General features: G+C 34.4%; 1 protein-coding gene across 2 annotated transcripts; it reads left to right on the forward strand.

The window, feature by feature from the left end:
- Positions 1 to 16,373: 16,373 nt before the first annotated feature.
- On the forward strand, positions 16,374 to 21,567 carry LOC144709485 (xylose isomerase family protein). 2 transcript variants are annotated; one of them, XM_078583058.1, is made up of 22 exons: positions 16,374 to 16,574; positions 16,645 to 16,727; positions 16,809 to 16,919; positions 16,990 to 17,064; positions 17,808 to 17,937; positions 18,022 to 18,113; positions 18,189 to 18,239; positions 18,330 to 18,406; positions 19,242 to 19,296; positions 19,371 to 19,472; positions 19,561 to 19,612; positions 19,716 to 19,761; positions 19,857 to 19,912; positions 19,996 to 20,047; positions 20,124 to 20,203; positions 20,284 to 20,354; positions 20,472 to 20,512; positions 20,598 to 20,697; positions 20,895 to 20,966; positions 21,045 to 21,122; positions 21,218 to 21,294; positions 21,406 to 21,567. In XM_078583058.1, exons 2-21 carry the CDS (start codon positions 16,668 to 16,670, stop codon positions 21,251 to 21,253), a joined length of 1,437 nt encoding a protein of 478 aa, XP_078439184.1. In that variant the 5' UTR covers positions 16,374 to 16,574; positions 16,645 to 16,667; the 3' UTR covers positions 21,254 to 21,294; positions 21,406 to 21,567. The 2 variants fall into 2 exon arrangements, with proteins under 2 accessions (XP_078439184.1, XP_078439183.1); XM_078583057.1 differs by having other exon boundaries at positions 21,218 to 21,567.
- The last annotated feature ends 2,268 nt before the right edge of the window (positions 21,568 to 23,835 follow it).

A 23,835-nucleotide genomic window follows, 5' to 3' on the forward strand; every position in this document is an offset into this window, starting at 1 on the left:
AAATTCCTATAAATTTCTTCAATTTTCCAACATTAAAAACATTCACTTACCCAATTAGCAATATGCATATCTTATATTTTCACTTAATTCACTAATATAAATATTATGTATACGAACCATGTTAAAGAACCAAATAGTCTGGGCATCTTTTGTTAAAAATTTTAAACATTTTCCTCTAAATTTCTTGAATTTTCCAATATTAAAAAATTCCCTTATCTAATTAGTAATATACATATTTTAAATTGGCACTTAATTCACTGGTATAAATATTATGTATGTAAACCATATTAAAGAACCAAATACTGTGGGCATCTTTTGTTAAAATTTTTAAATATTTTCCTCTAAATTTATTGAATTTTCCAATATTAAAATTATTCACTTACCCAATTAGTAAGATGCATATTTTAAATTGGCACTTAATTCACTGATATACATATTAGTTAAATATTTTAGATATTCCTTAGTCCCCATAAAAAAATATAGGTTAAATGTTTCCCAATTAAGGATCAAAATAAATTATTTATGTGGGCTTAATCTATAAATTTTTATTCTCGTATAGTTCTCGTACACAAATTTGGACAATATAAAGTAATAGGGGCATTTCTCTAATATTTTCACACACAGGCTTCTTTTGCGCGTGCAACGTAATACAAGCCTTTGTAAGTAAAACGGCTGGACTGATTTTAGAAATCTACCATATGGGATTGCGACGGATTTCTAAAAAAGTAGCCGGATATCAGCTACCGATATCCGGATATCGAAACCGATATCCGGATATCAAAACCGATATCTGGATATCGATAACCGATATCTAGTATCCGAGATCCCCCTCGTCCGTAGATCACCAGTATCCGTCACCGATATCCATCCAATCTTCAAATGATGGATATCGGTCAATATCCAATATCAGGCTCTATCCCAATTTTATTGCGGATATCGGATATCGGTTGTCCCATTTCGGATATCGGACAGATATCGATTGGGCGAACACTACTCTGAAAGCCCATTTAAATATCCTTAAGACCCAGGTCAACTAAAGGCAACAATTGTGGAGTTAACCCTTAAAGGCAAGAATTGTGGAGTTAGCCCTCAATTTGAATTGGAAAGGGCTATTTTCGAATCTGGAAAGAAGGGAACATGGATCGAGGTTGTAAATCAAGTAATCTTAGCCCTCCAAACCCTTGGAATTAAATCCAATGGCTGGGAGAGTTAGGCCACTTCTATTTAATTGCTTCTCCCCTCTCTTTGTCTCTCATCTTGGATTTTTTTCTCCCACATTTTTTTTGGAGGCCTAGTGCATCATATTTCTTTGGCCTATTCTTGTTATACAAGAGAGAGAGAGAGTTCAAGGGTGATCAAGATTCTTGGGGAAAGAGCACCACTTGGCCCTTGGGGGAAGTGACAATAAGTTTCATGTGATCTCTTGAATGTTCGATTTGAATTTTCACACATTTTTATCTAGGTGAACATTCCAGAAGACTTTAAGCACTCCAACATGTCAAATGTCACTGAAACACTTGTCCTCTATCAAACGTCATAGTGTTTTTTTATCCGCTACTCATTTCTGTTGGAATTTCACATGCGGCCTAAGGTTCTAGTAGTCCTTAAAGGTTGTTTATTTCCCCAAAAAAAATACAATTTTTTTTTGTAAAAATGATAATAAATTACTAGAACTTATTTTAAATAATATAAATATTTATTTCCATTATTTAGTTGATTTTCTGTTTGGAAATAGTTTTAAAAATCATGTAAAAAATTATTTTAAAATATATTTGAATTGTAGTTCACTCTCCCATTACCTGATCCTTGTGGATTCAACCCTTACTTACCCTATTCAAAGTAAGGAAAATTTTATAAATATTCTTGCATAAATCAGATCCTTAAAACATCTTATTTAATGCAAATTCTGGTTTATCCCCTTAGCATCTGCAGCTATTCTTGAAATCACAACACCCCTAGTTGATGTAATGGACAGAGTGTGAGTGGGGGTGAGAGAGGTAGGAGTGGGTTACAGAAAATGTATCTATGCATCTAGATTTGACAACTAATTGCCATTTGTTGCAAGCCTCATGCACCATAATTCGACCCACATTGCTAGAAATCTGCCCATCAACCCTATCATCTTCATCTTCGAATGTTCTGCATATTGACAAATGGTAATGAAATATGAAGGGATAGATGATAATTTTCATCTATCCAGAAGACCTGCTTTGTATTACTCATACAAAGTTTCTCTAACCTGTCCTTAAAGTCAATATTTTGTATCACATCTATTTTTATGCATATTTTTTAGCAAAAAATTGCATTTTATAATGGGGAACATCTTTAACACGTCTGGGGATTGAGAACTGAACATAACATTTTACAGAAAGAGTTGATGAGAAGAGTTGTTTTTTGGCAAAAATGATGCCAAAAAATATTTTTTATCTTAGATTATCTTGATAACATTTTATTATCATAGTAACATATTTCATCTTAGATTAATTCCAGTTAAATATTTTATTTTATTAATAATTTATAAAATAATCATTTTATCTGTGTGAGGAAACAAAGATCATTACATAGGGAAATGTGATTTTTTTGAACAATTTTGGGTACAACTATTTGTAGATAAATAGGGAGAAATCCAAATCATCATATAAAGCTTGGATGATTCTTGAAGGTCTTTAAAAACCTTTGCACATTAAATTTTGAGCATCAAAAATGAAGAATTTAGATAATTTTGGACTAATCCAGTTGGCTATAACTATAGTATTTACAGAAAGATGATCTTTTGACTAACATGGTTCCCAAGGCTGTATTCTTACTTGCATTATATTCAAGGATTTATACTTATGAGAACTAAATGACAGAACAATTTGCTGTGTCTGCAGTATCTTCCAACAATACTAACATGTAAATTAATAATAAAGGCTGCATAAATATGGGATATAAACTCATTTTATTATTATCAAAGCAGAAGATAAGTCTGTACATGTGCTTAAATAATCTTGTTATCAATGATATTATAAATTTAATTAAATCACAGCCTTAGTAGGTTTTGTGATGAATCTATTTGATGAATGTGTATTGGTTTTAGTGGGAGTAGACAAATGGTAATTTTTAGCTTAGACAACTGCAAGAAACTCTTTGCCAAGTACTTTGATTTGAAATATTTTAAAAATTACATATCGATTATTAGGCACTAAGATATACTGTGATTATAGAATAATATTTTGTTTCTACCTCTGTGGTTTCTAATGATTTAAATAATTTAAGATGCTTGATACCCATAAGTTCATAACACAAATAGGTTTTCTCAAAAAATAGTTCTCATTGAATAATTTGAAACTTAAAAAATATGTAAATCATTCTATAAGAATAAACTATATGAATATTTATAGGAACCATATGACTTGAAAGTCTCAAACTGTAAATTTGCTTCACATTTTTAATGCAACCATATACATTATTATCCATTTGTTGTTTTAGAGGGACCAACCAGCAAGAAATGATCATGATGGTTTCATATTTTCCCCTGTTTTATTGAGAATAACTTTTTAAAAATTTTCCAGTGCAAATATTATTAGGATGTAAATGATTGGTGGATCGAACAGCCTTCTGCATGCCCACCCAATTATCACATAGATTGCAAGTGCACTCAACCTACCGTCGAGAAATATATGTATGAATCAGTCACAATCAGAAATGAGAATCTTAATAACATTGTAAATATAAATGGATACATGCTCACATCATGTTCAGATCATTGTGAATTGAAATTCTGATTTTAGATGATCCTCTAAAACAATTAAATCATTGTTAGTTTTTTTGGATTAGCTGAAATGAGAATTTATATCATCAATAAGTGATCACAAAGTAGTTGTAACATCTTCGATCATTGAAAAAAACTTATAGCATACTGTGATGCATAAATGAGGACATTTCTAAAAAGCTTGATAATTGTTGATGAAAACAGTGTAATAAAAATCTAAAGTGTAAAAGATATGTTATATAAGGGACATTTCATCAAGGATTTTCAGAAAAACTCCATGATACCATATTTTTCTTATAAACCGACTGTCATTAAATAGTTTTCCAGGAGCTGACTGTTCATATGGATTTAATGAATTACAGTTTAGTGCTCAAGTGTAACAATTTGCACCTTTAAAGCGGGCGTTTGGAGGACTAAATTTTAAGTGATCATTTTTTCATCACTTATCATGTAGTTTCCATGGTACTCTGGCATACTTGATGCATGTTGTTCCTTGGATGGGTGCATGCAACCATTATTGGATTTGTAAAAATATTATGTGACAAAATTCCATTTGGTTATATACTAATTGATAAAACACATTTTTAAACAATGATATAAAAAAAATGAATCCTATTTGGAAATGCTATTCAATAACAGGTAAACACACACACACATTCTTATAGTCGAAGATTTTTGGGTTAAATTTCCTTCATGGAAATGGTATATTTAGTTATGCATTAGAAGTTATATTTTTTCTTCCCGTGGTTTATTCAAGTTCCCTTCCACTTATATGATGGGACTGGTTTGAATAAGATTAAAGAAGTTAAATTTTTTATTTAGGGGCACATACTCAGAGTCTTAATATGTTGTCCCATTGTGTTTTGACCAAGGCTTGGAGGCAGAAATCCAACAATGCATCTGTTCAATTTTGATCCTAATCTCTCCTCTCTGGTTTTAAAAGGTTGAGATGGCATCCCATATGAAGTGATTTATCCTTATGTATTTGTGTTTGGATCTTCCATGATTGATGTATGAGACAATATCACTTAGAAAGAGATAAAATAAATGAAACCAGACTTTTTAAAGATAAATACATCAATAAATTCCATGACCTTTGTATGAGATGTTTCAATGATTTAGATGCCATAATTCTAAACGTATCTGCATTTTATTCAACACACCATATCTCCTTGTCTTCTCCTCAATCAGCATAACTAGATATTTGTGAGCTTCTTCTCATCATTCCAGTCTCTAAAATGGGGAGGGTATCAAGGAGAATGGTGATGAAGGGAGAACCAAGGAGAAAACTGTGCTGTTGTATCTCACCTAAAACTCAGTATGCTTTTATACAATGTTTTTTTATTCAATATTTATTTTTTAAAGATATATCTAAATTTATAAGTAACCCAGGAGGCCTATGTACCAAACTAGTTAATTACTTCACTATACAGTAACTCATTAGCTTTCCCAACTAATTAACTACATGAAACATATACATTAACTAATCTTGGATTTATTTTCCCTATGAATGAGTGTAAATTTCTGAAACTTTGAGAACCCAAAATAAATCTAATATTCTAAGACATACAATGAGTTAGGAAAACTGTTTCATGAAGTCTATTTGTCACTCCTTACCCTATACATGTAATCCCTCAATACTTGACACTCATAGAATTAGTACGGGAAAGATTAACTCCCAAAGCTTAATCAATCATCTTATGTTGGACTGATCATTTTTCTAATATTTATACTTTCATGGAAAATAAATTCATCAAAACAGCTTCCTCAAATTTGTCTCTTAATATATTGAGAGAAGATGATTTCATGTCGACCGGACACTTTCCTCACTAGACTTGTCGTAACCTAATAGTACTGTTTGTGGTTCCATGATCAGGGTCTCATAGGTCATAGTGAAAACACAACCATTTATCCACATGATGTCCTGGGTGTATTACGTCTAAAGACCTCTTTCACAATTTTCATGTAAATTGACTTTGTTGGCATTAAAGAAAAAATTGCATTAAAGGATTTAACCAGATTAGTTTAGAGCATGATTTCTCCCAATGGGCACCCTGGATCCCTTAGTGTCTCGACACCAATGGCTGCAAGTTGAATATCTGTGACCATATAAGGAAGAGTATATAATGTTATTGTGTTGGGGAATTTGATTGTCCCTGAATATCATAAAACTAGGAATCTCTATGGGTTATAAGTTAAGAGTAGTGATGGAAATCTCAAATCAAATCCTAACTGCACATGCCCTTGGGAATCATTGCAAAATCCCAACGGACTAATAATGAATATGATTTATATGAAATAATGTGATGGAATTACTAGGTATATGATTAATTGAACATCTATGCTGTTGTAGTTTTTAAGTGGTGTAAAATGATTCACCTGACTGAGACATTTTTTACTCTAAGATTTGCTATTTCACTATACTGATATGATGATTTGGCTCAAGGTCTTCTCCTTTAGGGACTATCTCCTCTTTTATCCTCGCTCTCTATAATATGGGATCTTATTATGAACCATATATGATTATCTATCTGGTAATCTTAATCTTAGAGGCCCCATTCAGATCCCCTAAAGTTTCCCTCAATATCATGTCTCCCAAATATCATCATTTGACATAAGCAGTTCGTAATTTGATCACGTATTTGGTCAAAACAACATACTTCCTGATTCTTTAATGCACAAAATCAATTTGACAAGTAATTTTTGTGATGGAGGAAGTAATCGTGCTCTGATATGATACATAAGTATTATATTATTAATGTTGGTCAACAGGTTCCAATAAACTGTGATTTCAGTTCCTGTAAGACCATACACATCTTAAATAATTATGAAAAATATGATTAATTAGACCAGTTTCATCTCATCAATAACATAAAAAATAGATAATTTTTTTCTCAACCAACCGTGAAAACAAAAATGATCATCATGATGAATAAAAAATAATTTCACTCAGTTCCCTTATGGTTGATCTATATTTAACATTTTTAACCATTACAAGATCTTTGTCACATCCTCAAGGTCAACCTTCCAAGCATCTGTGATCCTCAATTTTTCATAAAATCCATTTTCTTTCCTTCCAAATTTTTTATCCTTTGTCATACAAGTACTCACCGTTAATATTTTATTCATACATTTCAAAAAGACATCATCATGACTCTGAATGAAATAATGATATGAAACATCCTCTCATTCTGTGAAAATCATATGATTTTTAAAATAGTCAAGGTCATTCACAGAAATATAAGTTTAAATGTCCAAAGATACTATGAGAGTATTAGAAATCATCTCATATCCGTTATAGCTGCAGAAATACCAGTCACAAATAACATATTTATAATTTGAGATAATTTCTTAAAAGATTTCAACATTAAGGATTTCCTTCACAAATAAATGTCATTTACAGACCATAGACTCATGTTAATATCACAATTTTCCAAAATTTCTTCGTTGTCATCTACATATATAATGTGTTTTAAAGAATCATATTTAGTAATACAATCACTTGAATAATATTTTGAATTTCCATAAAAGAAGGGCTCTTGCAAGAAGAATATGACATGATGTTTGGGATGTGGATTTCCTTCAACTTTTTGTTCGACCAGAATTCATAATGTTCTTTGTAATCTCTTTCAATGGCATCATCAGGAACTTTGATAAAAAGGACAGATGATTCCATTGGCAATGAAAAGGACTGTTTGTTCTAGGCATGAAATTACTGGATTCTGTATTTTTCTCATCAATTGAAGGCAAAGAAGATGAAGCATGTGGCTCAACATGAGGTCTATGACAATAATAACATCTATTGTGAGTCGAGGATAGACCTTGATTTGGACACATGTTGCTTTGTTAGTGTTCCATGAAGTTGAAAACATGATTCTCTAGCTCATCTTTCTCCAGTACAATATTTTATATCCTATCTAGAATTCTTGCATGCTTCTCCATCATCGTCTCCATCATCTGCATCATGTTATCATAATATATTTGATTACTTACAGGCACATGCTAAAATTTTGATTGAGATTGGAAGTGGGAATGCATGGGTCTCTACAGGAATGGAGGTCTATATTCATCGTTTAAAATTTTGCTTCCTTGACTTCTTTCATGCCCCTTTGGTGTTGACATTGGTAAAAATGGATTACCGTACCTTCTCCATAGGTTGGTATTCTCCATTTGTATGGCCACCTTTAAAGCAACCGGTACAAAGATAATTCTGATATTGATGATCAAGGTCTAATTTCAGATTATGCACATTTTTATAGTTATCATTCTTTGGACTATCCATACCAAAGATTTCTTTTGACAAAATTTTAAACTCATTTAACTATGTTCAATAATTAAAGGATTCATCCTATACGCAAAAATAAGTTACAATGAATAATAATAAAATTACTATCTTGATGACAACTATACCCCCAAAATGACACATATTGGTAAATCCAAAATTGGGTAAAATTGTGTTAAATTTATGCTATGATTAATGAAATGTTAAGTATAGAATTCCCTTAAATTGTTCAAGGCAATTATGGGTAAAATCCATAGCTTTAGGTAATTAGAGATTAATTATTGGTAAAAGTTTATGTTAACAATATGTTTAGGTGTGTTTTATACTATTTGGGATTTGAAATAGTTTCTGATGATTTATAAAAAAATCACATTTTTTGGGTTTTATAGAGCATAAAAGCACTTAAATTAAATTTAATAATCTTTGCCAGCATTACAGTGGCATAATTTGCAGGTGGTTCACTAGTAGAGGCAGAATTTATAGCCGGCAACCAACCATTGAGCAACATTGAGCAGTGGACAAACAAGTTTGTAACTATTTCATCAGAAGGAACTATTTCAGTGGTGTTTGATGTGTTGGAAAGAGTATTGTCTAAGTTATAAAATGGAATGTTTTCCTAGAACAAAAGGTCAAAACCCTAAACATACCCAAGATTACTCAAAGATTGCTGTTAATTCTTTCAAGGTTTGACACCCTTTTCTCTAAAAATCTTGATCAAACTTAAAATTTATCTTCCACACAATTTTATAACAAGAATAAATCAGGGAAATATGATGTGCTAGGCCACAAACAACAAGTTGGGAGTAGAAATACAAGATGACCAACAAAGTGAAGGGAGAAGAGTTTAATTTGAAATACCCTACCTCTCTTAGCCTTAAAATTTGATTTCTAGCTTACATCCATGTCATTTCATTCCCAACACTTTAAAAAAAAGCTTTCAAATTAAAATAATGGTTTAGTTCGACAATTATTGCCTTTATTCAACCAGGTATAAAAAAGGGCTTAACTAGACTTGAAGAAAGAGCTTCTAATGTATTTTGCCTTTTTTATTGATCGTGGCTATGATTTATGTTTCTTTTTCTGCTCTAGGGATTGGCTTCAGCATCTCCTTTCTCCTGCTTGTATCTAAATTTCACTATTTTATTCACCTAAGTTCTATATTTCAGATAAATGTACAATTAAACGTGAGAAAAATCCACTTAAGTCTAAGAACTGCAATGGGGTTTAGTCTTGAAAATCAATAAAATACATAAAAAATAAACTATAATGTCTGATAGGAAAAAAAAAGATAAAAATATAACATTGGTAAATAAACTATACTTTTCTTATTTAAACCATAAATGGTGAATTATGTGCATCCATAATTAAAAAAGCATAAAACGTTTATTATAAAATCACACTTTTATTGACCTAATTTGATGTTATCAGTAACATAAGGTTCATTGTACCCAGAGTGGTTGTTGCATTATTTTCATTCTTTATCAACCTCACCGCTAAAGGACCTTCTCTAATTGTCTTTTGACTAGTCAACACTAAAAAACATCAACAAATAACTGAAAGCACTGATATCAATTACCCTTGACGTCGAATATCTTGTGGAAAAGTATTCATATATCATACAAATACCTGAAACATCTCCACGCTTCTCATTTTTTGAGCTATCTCATTGTGTTGCTTCTTGTGATTCCCCCTCTCATGAACCTTCTAATACAATGAAAGTGTTCACTTTGATCATGTATGTCCGCCTTCCATGGATCTAGCTTAACATTATTTTTTGGTTATCCCTCTATAAGACATGCATCACTTTTCTCTTCTTTAGGGTTATTCATTTTGAAGGTTCCTCTCAGAATTCCTGATCATATTAAATAGTTCAACTGGAGTAACTCAATTCTTGCTTATTTTATACTATTGAATTAGATATTGTTATACTATTGTACATATTAAAGACATTCCTATTGAATTCTTGATGATGAATCTTTTTGATAGATTAGAAATTGTTATTCATACCTAGATTTCATTTAGTATCTCTTGGATAAATTTTTTCCAAATTATATTGTAGCAATCTACTTTATTACGTCTATGATATTAGATCCTGAGTTATTGCAAAGAAAAAAAATTAAGTTAATAATTTTGCATTTATTGCTACTTCCATGTTCATTCTAGTTCGTACTACTATCTTTCTGATCATTTATGTGAAGAAAGTGAGCCAAAAATGAAAATTTTAACTGAGACTTTGATTTCTTATCTTTCATTGAAGAAAGACACTTAAACTCCAAGTATTAAATAGAATGACTGGATTAGAGTTAACACTAGTAGAGATAGTATGGTAGGAAGAAATACGTCTAATAAAATCCTTGAATATCATGATATAAGTTAAACTATATGATGACATAGTTAATTAATTTAAAAGGCCAATAAAGGTTATTTGGGCACTAGAGTCATTAAATTTTCTGATACATGGGACTAGAGGGTCACCTGAAAATGGTCTTTTGGACGTCGAAAGTTATACTTAAGTTTGGGGGTTTATGAAAAATACCCACTTAGTATAAATAGGGGAAGAATTTTTCGAGGGTCTTCCCCTTCTTCTCCCTTCTCCCCACACCACCACTCCACTCGTGATATGATCGGGACAGCGCAATAGAGGGTGAATGGAGCTCGTCAAGGCAAAGGAGGAGATTTGATGTACCATGGATTGAGGAGATTTGACTTGTCTTGCTCCAGGATTCAATAAATCATGGATGCGATCTGTGCATATGTGATTCCTTTCATGTTTTAATGATATTGTCACAATCCCGTAATAAGTTTTCAGCTACATGGAATTCTTATGTTCACCTAGATAGGGGCCTCTAGAACCTGACACCACTTAGGCTGGCCTCTAGGAAAGGTTGCTCGACCTGAGGTAGACTCACTACCATAAATTAAAGCTTTGTAACTCCATTGTCTAAAATATTGGTGCCGCTTCCCAAGAATAAAATCTTGTTATAAACTTTCATAACCATAAGTCAAATGCTAATTTTGCTAATCCTTTCATGTAATTTATGTTGTATTTTCATTGAAATGATTAGAGAAGCATGTTATAAATGCTTAAAATGATTTATTTCATTTTTAGGATTAACTTCAGATTTTACTAAATTTTATGGTATTTTAATGAATTTTTTAACATGAACTTCATAAAAAATTATGATTAAAAAATGAATATTTAGATAAACCTAAATATTTCTAGTGTTTTCTTGTTTTTATTGTGAAATTATGATTTTTTAAAATTTTGTTATATTTTTATGGATTATTCTGACATTAAATAGTTAAAATATAATTTGGATTTATGTAAAAATTTTACAGTTTAATTTTATTTTAGAATAAAATTCTCATTTTCCCAATTTTCTAGTATTTTTATAAAGAATTTTTATGCATTAGAGATGATTTTGGATTTAGGTAAATACTATAAGGGTTTATTACCTATTTATGTAATTATCTAACATTTAATTCATTATGAAGATAATTTTATAATTTATAAAAATTAATTTGAAATTTATTATAGAAAATTTTAAGGAGTTTGTGGGTTTTTAAGTTTGGATATGAAAATTTGATAGTTGTTCTCTTTTTACCTTCTCATCCATAATATAGCTTAGATCTATAGTTAGATCCCTTATCCTTATAAACACACCCTTGGATTATGATTGGCAGAGTGATTTTCTCATTCATAATCAAGTTTGTGTCCATTCGTCCAGGCTAAGAGTGAAACATTGAACTAGTGATGTTCATATCAAGACTCATAAACAAAAGGACCACTGAACATGTTAAGTATTGGAAGATGAGGTTAGTGTGATATGTGTTTTTGTATTTATCATCTTCGTCCTCAATCTCTGTCACCATTGGTGATGATAAAATATACATCAGTTGTGTTGCTCTACCATTTTTTAGCATCTACCATAGCCCTCCCCCCCACAATCCGAGACAGGACCTTCTACATTGGGGACTAATCCAGCGCTCAACATGCCCCTACTCTTGTCCATTCCTCATGAAGAAGAATGATGGAGAGTGGCATTTTGACGTGGACTTTTACACCTTCAAAAAAAACCAACGTATGTGGCAAGTTCTGGATACCCGCATAGACAATCTCTTAGACAAACTCCATGGGATGGGCAGATGTGAATGACTTGACCTAATGTCAAGTTATCATCAGATTCTCATGGAGGCTAATGACGTGGATAAGACAATTTTTTTTTGCATGTCAGGCATTATGATTTTTTTCTCATGCCCTTTGTTCTCAAGAATTGCATCCTCAAGTACTGCTTCTAGCGGCTTATTGTAATATTCTTTGACAACATTTTGGTGTACAACAGGATGCACTTCTCCACAAGGTTTTGAACAATCTCAAGTGACATCAATTATCCCCCAACGTCAAAAACTGCACATTCAATCAAAGGTGAGTGGCCTTCTTGGGCCATTACATATCTGCAAAGCACATAGAGGTAGGTCCAAAGAAAAAAATCCCATTATTATCCATTGGCCACAACTGACCAATCTCGAAGAGTTGTGGGAGTTTTTAGAACTCGTGGACTACTATCATTTGTTTGTGGAAGGCGTTAACAAGTGGCCGTACCGGTTAAAAGAGGAATTGAAGAAACGCACATTGGGGTGGAAGGATATCAACAACAGACTCAATGCTTTGAAGACCAATATTCAGTGAACTGGTTTCGCTCTTCCCTAATATTGGTTACCCTGTAGCATGGAGCTCGCTACATTGTTGATACACAGTTCTCCTCTGGCCAAAAATTTCCTCTAGCAAATTAATGAGTGGGAGCTCATGGCAATTGTGTTAGCAATTAAAAAATCAATTGTTATCTGTCGGGGAATCATTTCACAATCTAGAAAGGCCAAATTAACCGTTGACATATTTTTAGGCAGAGGTGGATTCACCATTAATATCAACATTGGTGGCCAAAATTATGGGATACAACTTCTATATCATCAATGAAATGGGAAACAGAATCAAGCAGGTGAAGTGCTATCTTGAGTGCAACACAAAGTGACCATGTGTATTCTTGCCATCTCATTTGGTTATATTATGTAACTATTAATGGTGGACGGAGAAATTGCGTGACACCCCTTTCCAAGTAAAGTCACAAAAGTCTTAGCAGATCAACTAGGGAACTTTCCAAAGTTGTGGGTTTCAATATCGTGGCCACAACACCCTAATTGTCATCATCAGCTTTGATCCCCAATTTCATGCATATTATCACTTTGTGGTGGAGACCATTTCGAAGAATTATGATCATACAAAATATTTGTCCAGGACTATTACTAGAGATGCACCAAGACCAAAGTTCACAAAGAAATACAAGCATGCAAAACATGCAAATGAACAAAGTATCTTTGCCTATCACCAGCAGGGTTGTTATAAATATTTCTAGTCCCATTACATATTTTTATGAAATATATGGATCTTTGAAGTGGGGTATGCCATTAAAAATGTGCCAACACTATCATAGTGCCCATGAATCACATAACTAAGAACACTTTGTACCCCGTATATCACCCCTTTTCTTTGTAAGATGAGGCAGCTCACATCATCATCTCCCATTGCCAAACTTCAAGGGTTTCTATGATGCAACATCATAAAATATGAAAAAAATGTTCACCTGCCACTTATAAGAACAAACTTTCAAGCTCCAAGGGACTTAGTTGCGTCATAGAAAAAATATTCACCTGCCACTTATAAGAACAAACTTTCAAGCTCCAATGGACTTAGTTGAAATGGAACACGTGTACCACCTCCTGATGGATAAGCAGACAATGGTGGCTAATTGATGTCACAAAGTGTAACTACAGTGTTTTATAGGGGACTGGGTGAGCATTTGGTTTTGTTTCGTTCCTTGGAGTGATTTTGGTAAAACACTACTTTCATTGTCTCCACTGGAACTACCATATTTCATGCACTCTACGAGCAAGATTCCCCACATTAATTTTTTGGGGCTCAAATTAAGGCCAAAAGACCACTAGCCACCAAGCTGAAGTAGTGGGATCATGTTTTGGAGGAGTTGAAAGTAATGTAGTGTTGCATGAAGGATCAAGAAGAAGAGCACCATCATAACTTGTAACTCTACGAAAGCAATGTATTGTTTGTAAGGCTTTAACCATATTATATGATCACTATGTGGTCCTCTCCCATCCCATTCTCTCTCTTGGATGTTTGCACCTTGCTCAGGGATCCCATCACTCTGACAGTTCCGTAGCACGAGGACTTGACAAGATGTGCCTCTTTTGGGCCATTGAAATTGTTTTAGACCTTCTCATCTCTTTGGCTGATTAAGGCATATCAGATACCTTTATTGATATAGACTTAGAAGGAGAACTAATATGCGTACACCATGTTAATTCCATAACTCTTGTAATAATGGATTGGGTGGGGGGAGCTTCAATTACATATTTGAACTTTCCTTTCCATGAAAAGCCTAAATAGAATTTTCCATTATGGATTTTTTCATCAAAATATGCAAGCAATCCCTTGATGGATGGGGTGGTGTCCACCACCACTTTTAAGAGGAAGAAATGTAAGCTTTTGTGTGAAGTTTGAATGTGGGTTTTATATAGAAAACAAGACCAAATAATGAACAAAACATGTATGTTGACACCCGCTTCAGGATAGGAATGAAGGTTGCAATCCATTAGTTCCTCTCTTTTCTGTCTCTCTTAATTTCTCCCTCTTTCCCTTCTCCATCTTACTTTCTCTCTCTCTCTCTCTCTTCTCTCTTCTATCCCTCTCTCCCCCTTCCCCCTTTGGTTGCCTTATAATTTTCTATCTCTCTTCCCCCCCCTCTCCCTTCCCCCCTTAGTGCCCTTTTAATTCTCTCTATCTCTATCTATCTATCTCTTTTGTAACCATCTTGTCGCTCTTCATCATTTTGCCCTCTTAGATCTTGTGCATCTGTTACATCTTGTGCGTCTGACTCAAGGGAAGAATGTTAAGGAAGAAGTACCTCTTCAAACATATAACTTCAGCCTGAATCATCAAAAGTACTTTCATTAAATAATTATGACTGCAATTTGGCATCTAAATTATTACATGGATAACTTGATATCCTTCAAATCTATAATTTACTATAAATGTGTGTTTTTTATTAAAAGAATTGCTACCTGGTGATAAGATTGGATCAGTCAAAATCTGACAGGTCAAAGGTAGCCCATTTTGCCATTATTTACGTGACCCGTAATGGATTGGCCTATTAATGAGTTCATCAGACCATCTACGCGATACATCATCAATCAAGCATCTGTCATGTCTATGGCTTGTCGACAAAAGCCTTACTGCCCCTGACTATCAGTAGTCATCTGTCTTGACCTTGAAACAAAAAAAGGGAACAACAGCTTTCATGACTTAAATTCTTTTATGTTACCTGATTTAGTGACTTACTCCAGCTTTATAACCATGCTACATCCCCTTCGTCATCTGTCCCATCATCTCTTCCATCTACCCCTCAAAAAGGGAACAAAACTGTGGACTTGGTGAGGTAGGGTGCTACTGACAATCCATGTTTGATATCTGTTTTCGGATGTGACCTGTTATCTAGACGGAAAAAAAATCATATATGTGTCCAATAACTATAACAGATATCGATAACTGATAACAGGCTGGGGAAGGAAAACGTATGACAATAATGATGTAATTAAGCAGGTTATAATATCAGATACCGATATCATTAAGTTTGATAACAATACTGATTAGGATACAACAGGGGGTCTGATAAATGATAACAACAGTCGGCCCCTCTCTCTCTCCCTCTCCATTTCTCTCTAATCTCTCGTTATCGTATCACAGATAATATATCATTCATCAGATAGACATGTATCATACATCAGATAATATAAAGGATGTTATATTATTAAATATGTTTCAATATCCAATATCCATTCTTGATATCGGATATCTAATTAGTAAAATCTCAAAAAAATGAGGAACACAAACGATGTAGATGAATTCGATTAAGGATAACATATATAAACTTATGAGTTATCGGATAACAATATCGGATGACGGATTACGGAAACGGATTCCCCAATTATGAAAGAAAGCTGAACAAAACTGTTGAGATATCATCATCCAACACTACATCCAGTTTAGTGTTCATCAACCGAACGGTAGCACCCTACGGTGATGTTACTCACCGAAATGCTGTCCCGTCTTATAACATCATCCGTCATCCATGATCCATGATCCGTCATCCGCGATCCATGATCCGTCATCGTCATCCGTCATCGTCATCCGTATCCGTCATCCGTCATCCTTCGAAGAAATCGGCACAAATTTCGAAGAGAAGTTCATCGAAATTTGATCTTCAGATCGTTAATGGCGATCGTCGATCTCGCCGCAGCTCGCGGATAATCACAATAAGACAGCGAAAATTCGTTTTTGGTTGTAGAAATTTGTCCGGATCGAGCTCCGGCCTCGTCAGGATAAGCTCGACTCTTCGATCGTCACCTTAGTTTACACCCTAGTCTCTCATTTGAAGCAATCTGGCTGTCAACCTTCAACTTTAGGTAGTCGATTTCTTCTCATTTCCGGTTATTAATCCTCTGTTTTGTCTTTTGATCATCATCGCTGCTGCAGTGGCGTTTTGTGCGGATCCGAGGATGGAGGCAGCGAGGATTCTAGCGTGTGTTTTCGTTCTTACGATCACATCGAGATATCTTGTGAGTCTTAGGTCACTGAAATCGAAGATCGCGCTTCATTTTGTTTGTAGAATCCCTCGGTGTTCATTCATTGGATTTTAGGTCCATGGAGGAGGCGATCAAACGTGCCCTGCTGATCTGAGCGTAGAATGCGACGGTCCTTCGAGCGATTCGGATGAGTTCTTCCCGGGAATCCCCAGGATCAAGTACGAGGTGAGATCATCAACGCTGATTTCTCTTTGATTGTTCGTCTACTAATCCAGATTGTTAAAACCTTCCTCAGGGTCCGCAGAGCAGAAACCCGCTATCCTTCAAATGGTACAATGCAGAAGAGGAGATCCTTGGAAAGAAGATGAAGGTCTGATCAAGGATTGGATGAAAAATCTACCATTGATCTTTGTTTTTATTCGGAGTTCGTCTGTGTAGTATTGGATGAAAATTCTACCATTTATCTTCGTTTTTACTCAGAGTTCGTCTGTGCAGATTGGATGAAAATTCTACCATTTATCTTCGTTTTTACTCAGAGTTCGTCTGTGTAGTATCGGATGAAAATTCTACGATTTATCTTCGTTTTTACTCAGAGTTCGTCTGTGTAGTAGTGGATGAAATTTCTACGATTTATCTTTGTTTTTACCCAGAGTTCGTCTGTGTAGTATTGGATGAAAATTCTACCATTTATCTTCGTTTTTACTCAGAGTTCGTCTGTGTAGTATTGGATGAAAATTCTACCATTTATCTTCGTTTTTACTCAGAGTTCGTCTGTGTAGTATTGGATGAAAATTCTACCATTTATCTTCGTTTTTACTCAGAGTTCGTCTTTGTAGGATTGGATGAAAAGTCCATTGTTCTTCGTTTTGATATAGAGTTCTTTTGTGTAGGATTGAATGAAAAATCCACCATTTTTCTTCGTTTTAGTTCAGAGTTCTTTTGTGTAGGATTGGATGAAAAATCACCATGGATCTTCAATTTTATTCAGAGTTTTTTGTGTAGGATTGGATGAAAAATCCACCATTTTTCTTCGATTTTATTCAGAGTTCTTTTGTGTAGGATTGGATGAAAAATCACCATGGACCTTCAATTTTATTCAGAGTTTTTGTGTAGGATTGGATGAGATTCAGTGTCGCATTTTGGCACACGTTTCGAGGGACAGGAGCTGATCCTTTTGGAGCCCCCACCAAGGTTTGGCCATGGGAAGATGGCACTAACTCAATATCCATGGCCAAGAAGAGGAGTAAGAAGCGACAAAGCCATCAAGTTTATCACCTTTGGTTCTTTTTCAAGATGATGATTTTGATTTCTTATCCATGTCGAACAGTGAAGGCGAACTTTGAATTCATTGAGAAATTGGGCGTTGATTGGTGGTGCTTCCATGATAGAGATATTGCCCCTGAGGGCAAAACTCTAGCTGTAAGCTCGTCAACCTTGTTTGTTCTTCTTGTTCTTCATTGATTATTCAGTAATCAACTGGATGGATTCCATCAGGAAACGAATGCCAACTTGGATGAAATCGCTTCATTCGCCAAAGAACTTCAGGTTAGATAGATTGATCAAGAACTTTTTTACGACTTTTTATAGCATAGATCTTTAATTTCTGTTTTTCCAAATATGTTGACTGTTCTGCAGGGAACAAAGATCCGACCTTTGTGGGGGACGGCTCAGCTCTTTATGCACCCTCGTTATATGCATGGAGCTGCGACTAGGTATTTTATATTCTTCGATATCTAGTGACAGTCTTAAACGTTATGTAGGTTTTTGTTGAGGACAGTCGTTTGAGTGGAAGAGAGAGAAGGATAGAACCAAAGAACAAGAAAATCAGAAGATAACAGAGGAACAGTGGCAGCTAGAGGCCAGCATTGCTCAACATTGTATTGTTCACTGTCCTCGATATCAGGTGGATGATAATGAGTCACCCTCGTCCTCATTTGTCAATGCCACTATGATGATGGCAATGATGAAGTCATCATCATCAAGGTCATTTGTCCAGAAATGAGATAATGTTGAAAAAATCGTTTTTGTTACTGTCGTCTTTAAGACAGATGATGAGGATGTTTATGAAGTGACTAATTCACTTCCCCCACCGCCCCCTCCTGCCATTGCTGATCTGCCGCCGCCAGAGGCCTTCTCACTGGTCTGCCGACAACATGACTGCCACCATTGTTACGACCTCCTTGCAGTCTCCTCCTTCATTCGTCTGGGCCAGGATGACAATGACAAAATCGTCATTGTGACAATGATGATGATGATGCAGATTTCTGGATAATGATGGCTTTGTTTGCCTGGGATGGCAAACTCTACTTTCTAGGGAGCATCTCCTGTGCCAAAAATGGGCCTTTTCCCACTGCATCTCCTGCTTCCTTCCTCCTCACCTAATCTGCTAAATGTATAAATCTTATTGTCTGCCTTCCTTAGGGGAGGGCTGCATCTATATAAAGGAAAACTGTCTTAATTGCAAATGACGAAACTACCCCTGACATGGTATTTGTAGTAATTTCGTAATATCTTCTTTTATTGATATCTTTCCTCTGGCGTTTGCAGTCCCGAGTTAGGGGTTTATGCATATGCTGCTGCTCAGGTCAAAAAAGCCATGGAGGTTAGTGTTTGGTGATCGCAGGGCTTATATTCTTGAGTTAATGGGAAAATATTTGTGCACCTGACCATGCTCAGATTACCCACTTTCTTGGAGGCGAAAATTTTGTCTTTTGGGGTGGTCGGGAAGGCTATCAGACTTTGCTCAACACAGACATGAAGAGAGAGTTGGATCACATGGTTTGATCTGACATCTGCATCTGATTTCACTTTCTTTGTTTTCAACTTCAGAATGTGACAAAAATGAGAATTCCTTTGTCCACTGTAGGCTGCATTTCTTAGAGGTGCCGTAGACTGGAAGAAGAAGCTCGGGTTCAATGGTAATAGTTTTAGTTTATAATTTTCTGCCTTGCTGGATGATATGGCTGGAATCGTTGCTTTTATTATTTTCATGTCTTGATGAGTACACTAATTTATTTTCAGGGACGCTTCTTATAGAACCCAAACCCCAGGAGCCCACAAAGCATCAGTAAGCTTTTCTTGATTCTCGTTTTCTCTTAATTTCATCCTTATATTTTCTTTTTCATATTTAAGTTTTATGGATTTTTTAATGTTTTTTTGCAGGTATGACTGGGATGCTGCCACAACTATGTCGTTTCTCAGGAAATATGACCTCATAGGTGTTGCGCTTTTCTCTTTAATGAACTGCGTGATGTAGGAAAAAAAGAGAATATTATAATTAGACGTTTCCTTCTCAACTCAGATGAGTTCAAGCTCAACATCGAGTGCAACCATGCCACATTATCTGGCCATAGGTATTATAACTATACGATTATTTATTACCATACGAAGTAACATTAATTCCTATTAATTATTTTTCTATTTTTCAAGCTGCCACCATGAGCTGGAGACTGCCCGGATTAATGGTTTATTAGGCAACATCGATGCAAACACAGGAGATCCTCAGATTGGTAATGCTCACATTCATATCGATTATTAGTATCATCATCGTCATTCGTTGGTATTATGAAGCTAAATGCTGATTTTACAGGGTGGGACACCGACCAGTTCCTCACAGACATTGGGGAGGCGACACTTGTTATGCTCAGTGTCATCAGAAATGTAAGAAGAAAAAGATGGTAGAGAGAGAGACAGTGATGATGAACATTGGAGTTCATGTCTTCTCATTAAATGCATTATCTTATTTTTAAATAATTTTATGGGCTCTTATATGGACAGGGAGGGCTTGCGCCGGGTGGTTTCAACTTCGACGCCAAGCTGTTAGAACTCTTTGTGATTTTTCAATGATTTCTTGAGGAAATATCCCCTTTTGTGACTCATGAAATTTCTCCTTCCTTTCAACAGGAGGAGAGAGAGCACAGATGTGGAGGATCTGTTCCTGGCTCACATCTCTGGGATGGACACCCTGGCACGCGGTCTTCGTAATGCAGCCAACTTGATCAATGTATGTTCTTTGTATGAAACGGAGTATTCCTTTTCTTCTGAATTATTTGATTTTCAGGATGAATTATCAAATTCTATTTTTTTGGTATATAATATATCATTTCAATTTTTCAAAATTCATTTTTGGAAGAACATGAGTATTATTTTGATACTTTGGGAAAAAGTTCTACCATACCTGATTCTTTGGGGATTCCTCAGGATGGGTCTCTAGAGGGGATCGCCAAGAAGCGGTACCGGAGCTTTGACTCAGAATTTGGAGCCCAGATAGAGGTAATGGATCTTATAAGTGGGTTGAGTCTTTTATTCCGTTGACTTTTGTGTGTTGACTTTTATGGGCTGGCTGACCAGGCGGGGAAGGTAGACTTCGAGACCCTCGAAAAGAAGGCTATGGAATGGGGTGAGCCAGTTGTCGCTTCTGGGAAGCAGGTACAGAAGAAAATTATCCTTTTCTCTTGATGGAACTACGGTCAAACTTTAGAAAAATGGGAGATAATAATATAGCAACATTCTTCTCCTCACAGGAACTAGCAGAGATGGTGTTCCAGTCTGCACTCTAATGTTCTGGGTCAACTCCTCTCTGTGCCCCTAAACAGACAAGGTTTGTAGGATGTCTCCAATAGTTGAGGAACTTTCACAAGGCTTCTCCTAGTAGATAAGCATTGCAGTTTTTTTGTTAATCATACCTTTTGATTATTGCGACTTTTTGTAGTGGTTAACAAGATAGCTTGGAGAGATAGATAGATGAAGGGAGAAAGTGAGAGGATACTAAGCTTTTGTTATGGATATCCTCAAGATCCTATCAAGAAAACTCTGGGAGCACTCAGTGTTCTTTATAGATGGACAAGAATTTATTAACGGTTTTTCTCTTGTAGTATGGTTTCAAATCCCTTAATTCCTGCTTCAGGGAAAAAATTGGCCCAGAGGAAAAGTAAGCGGTCAATGTTTGATTTCAAGGTCAAATGGTGATAGTAGAATAAATATTCACAGAGCCAACTGTCATTGCACATTTGGGTGATTTCAAGATAGTGTGTGTAGAAGTTTTGAAATAAACTTTCATTGCACTTTCGGTTACTTCGAATATTTTGCATTTTTACAAATTTTGAAGAAGACCCTTAAAACGCCTCAGACTTAACCATTGATTAAGTCAGAAGAGACAGGTGGTCTACTTATTTTGACTGTTCAAGCTCCAATTAAAAAACCGATGGTGTCCTCGAAATAATTCAAACAAATGTACATAGGAGATGACGTTTGAGATCCTTGTTCAAGGAAAAGATTGACTTTAAAGTATGTGTTCTCAATTTTGGAAACAAATTACAATGAAATACGAAAAATCAGTTTGTCTGGTTCACGTTCTACTTTAGGAATAATTAAATATTGATTAAAAAGCTGTTAAAGGTGAAAAAACAATAACCAATTGTGCATGAATTTTCCAGTCATGAAGCATTATATAGTTCAAATGAATTATTGCATCCTGAGAATTTATAGTTTCCATTAGCCAGATATTTGATATAGTTATTTAATGTTCCATTTTGACGAAACGATGATATTTATCTTTTCTATATAGTTTTTATTTATCCACGATCATCTTTGGATTCCACATGGATTCTGCAGAACATGCCCATACACTCAATATCACATCTCACAAATAATACGACCATATGATTTTTATTTTATTTTACTGATACTTTTTACGCTGTTTATTAGAGGGTTAGCACATTCTCTCACCATTATAAATTGAGTTGATTTGATACGACCAGCAAGTGTCTCAGCAAATAAATTGATATTCTGACACGTTAGAGAATAACAATTGAAATTATAAACAAATATGATTCAGATATTAACAGCTTTCATGACAATATTGTCTTATTCTAATAAACTAAACCCATTGTATGATGGATTCTGTCTAATATTTTATGGGCGTAAACTAAATTAAGGTAAAACCAAATATCTAGAGGGTGTTTATATCCATGATCTGATTTGGCTGAAAATTGTATCATACTTCATAAATAAATTGTCGTTTGTTTTCACTGAGAGATGAGGGAGAATCTCTATCTTGGTCCGGTGTTGAGCAAGGTGCATCAGCTCAAAATACAAAACTCGGTGAACTACCTGTGTACCTAATCCAAATGTTAAAAACTCCTTGAGATACCATTATGTTAAACAATTATAACACAAACTTTTCCTCATAGTATAACTCATTTATATTTGACATCATTTTGAGAAAAGTTACCAAGCTGGTAAAATTAATCAAATATTATGATATCAAAAGTATCAATGAACACATTATAAAGATGTCTATTTTTTGTCACAACTAAAGATTGATCTAAAGTTATTAAGGACCTCTTCTTTTAGGAGAGATAAAATGCCAGAACCAGAATTATATAAAAAGTCATTGTCTGCATCTGTTTAAAGGGAGACAGTTAACTTGCTACTGTCTCACATTCCGTCATACGTGCTTCTGTTTAATTCTTTGTATTCCAAACACTATTTTTCACATTAATATGTCTAAAAGGGATAGGTGAAAAAAACTCATTCGAAAAGCATATCCATACCATAGGTAAATGTTAAATTATTTATTTAATTCATCAATTTTAATTACAACAGAAGTTTTATTTAAAATCAATGGCATATGCAGTTGTAATGATAGAATAAAGTACCAGCTTCTACTTACTATGAGGGTGGGCGAATTAAATATTTATAATTTATATACTTGTAAGAATACTAATTAAGGTCATACTAAAAATTTAGTTTAAGCTAAAAAATTGGGTTACAAGAAGAACTGTACCACTAAATGTATTCCATTTGAAATAACGTTAAGCTTTATTTTTACCTCTATATGTTAGATGTTTAATAAACTTCATGTAAGTTCCCAATACAATTGAAAAATTAAGAGGCTTAATAATATTAAATAAAATACAACAATCAGATGTTCATTTAAATTATGATTTATATTTGAATAGACCCAGCTCGCTCTTACTCAATATTTTACCTCAACCACCTATACTTCATACTCTCTTTCTATTTCAATATGAATATGAATCTTTGAACTTTATTGATATCTTTTTATTATTTGCACTGGAGTGTGTTAAACTTTAACCAAGTTTAGATAAATTGATATAAATAATCAAGTGTCTTGTGT

Source organism: Wolffia australiana, chromosome 11, assembly GCF_029677425.1.
Source record: "Wolffia australiana isolate 7733 chromosome 11, ASM2967742v1".
NCBI lineage: Eukaryota > Viridiplantae > Streptophyta > Magnoliopsida > Alismatales > Araceae > Wolffia > Wolffia australiana.

What these genes read in the sequence shown, in the direction of transcription:
- LOC144709485 (XM_078583057.1), top strand. Translation starts at nt 16,668, where the DNA reads ATGGAGGCAGCGAGGATTCTAGCGTGTGTTTTCGTTCTTACGATCACA. An exon ending in ATGCAGCCAACTTGATCAAT is followed by an intron (nt 20,698 to 20,894) that starts GTATGTTCTTTG and finishes GGGATTCCTCAG; the next exon opens with GATGGGTCTCTAGAGGGGAT. An exon ending in AATTTGGAGCCCAGATAGAG is followed by an intron (nt 20,967 to 21,044) that starts GTAATGGATCTT and finishes CTGGCTGACCAG; the next exon opens with GCGGGGAAGGTAGACTTCGA.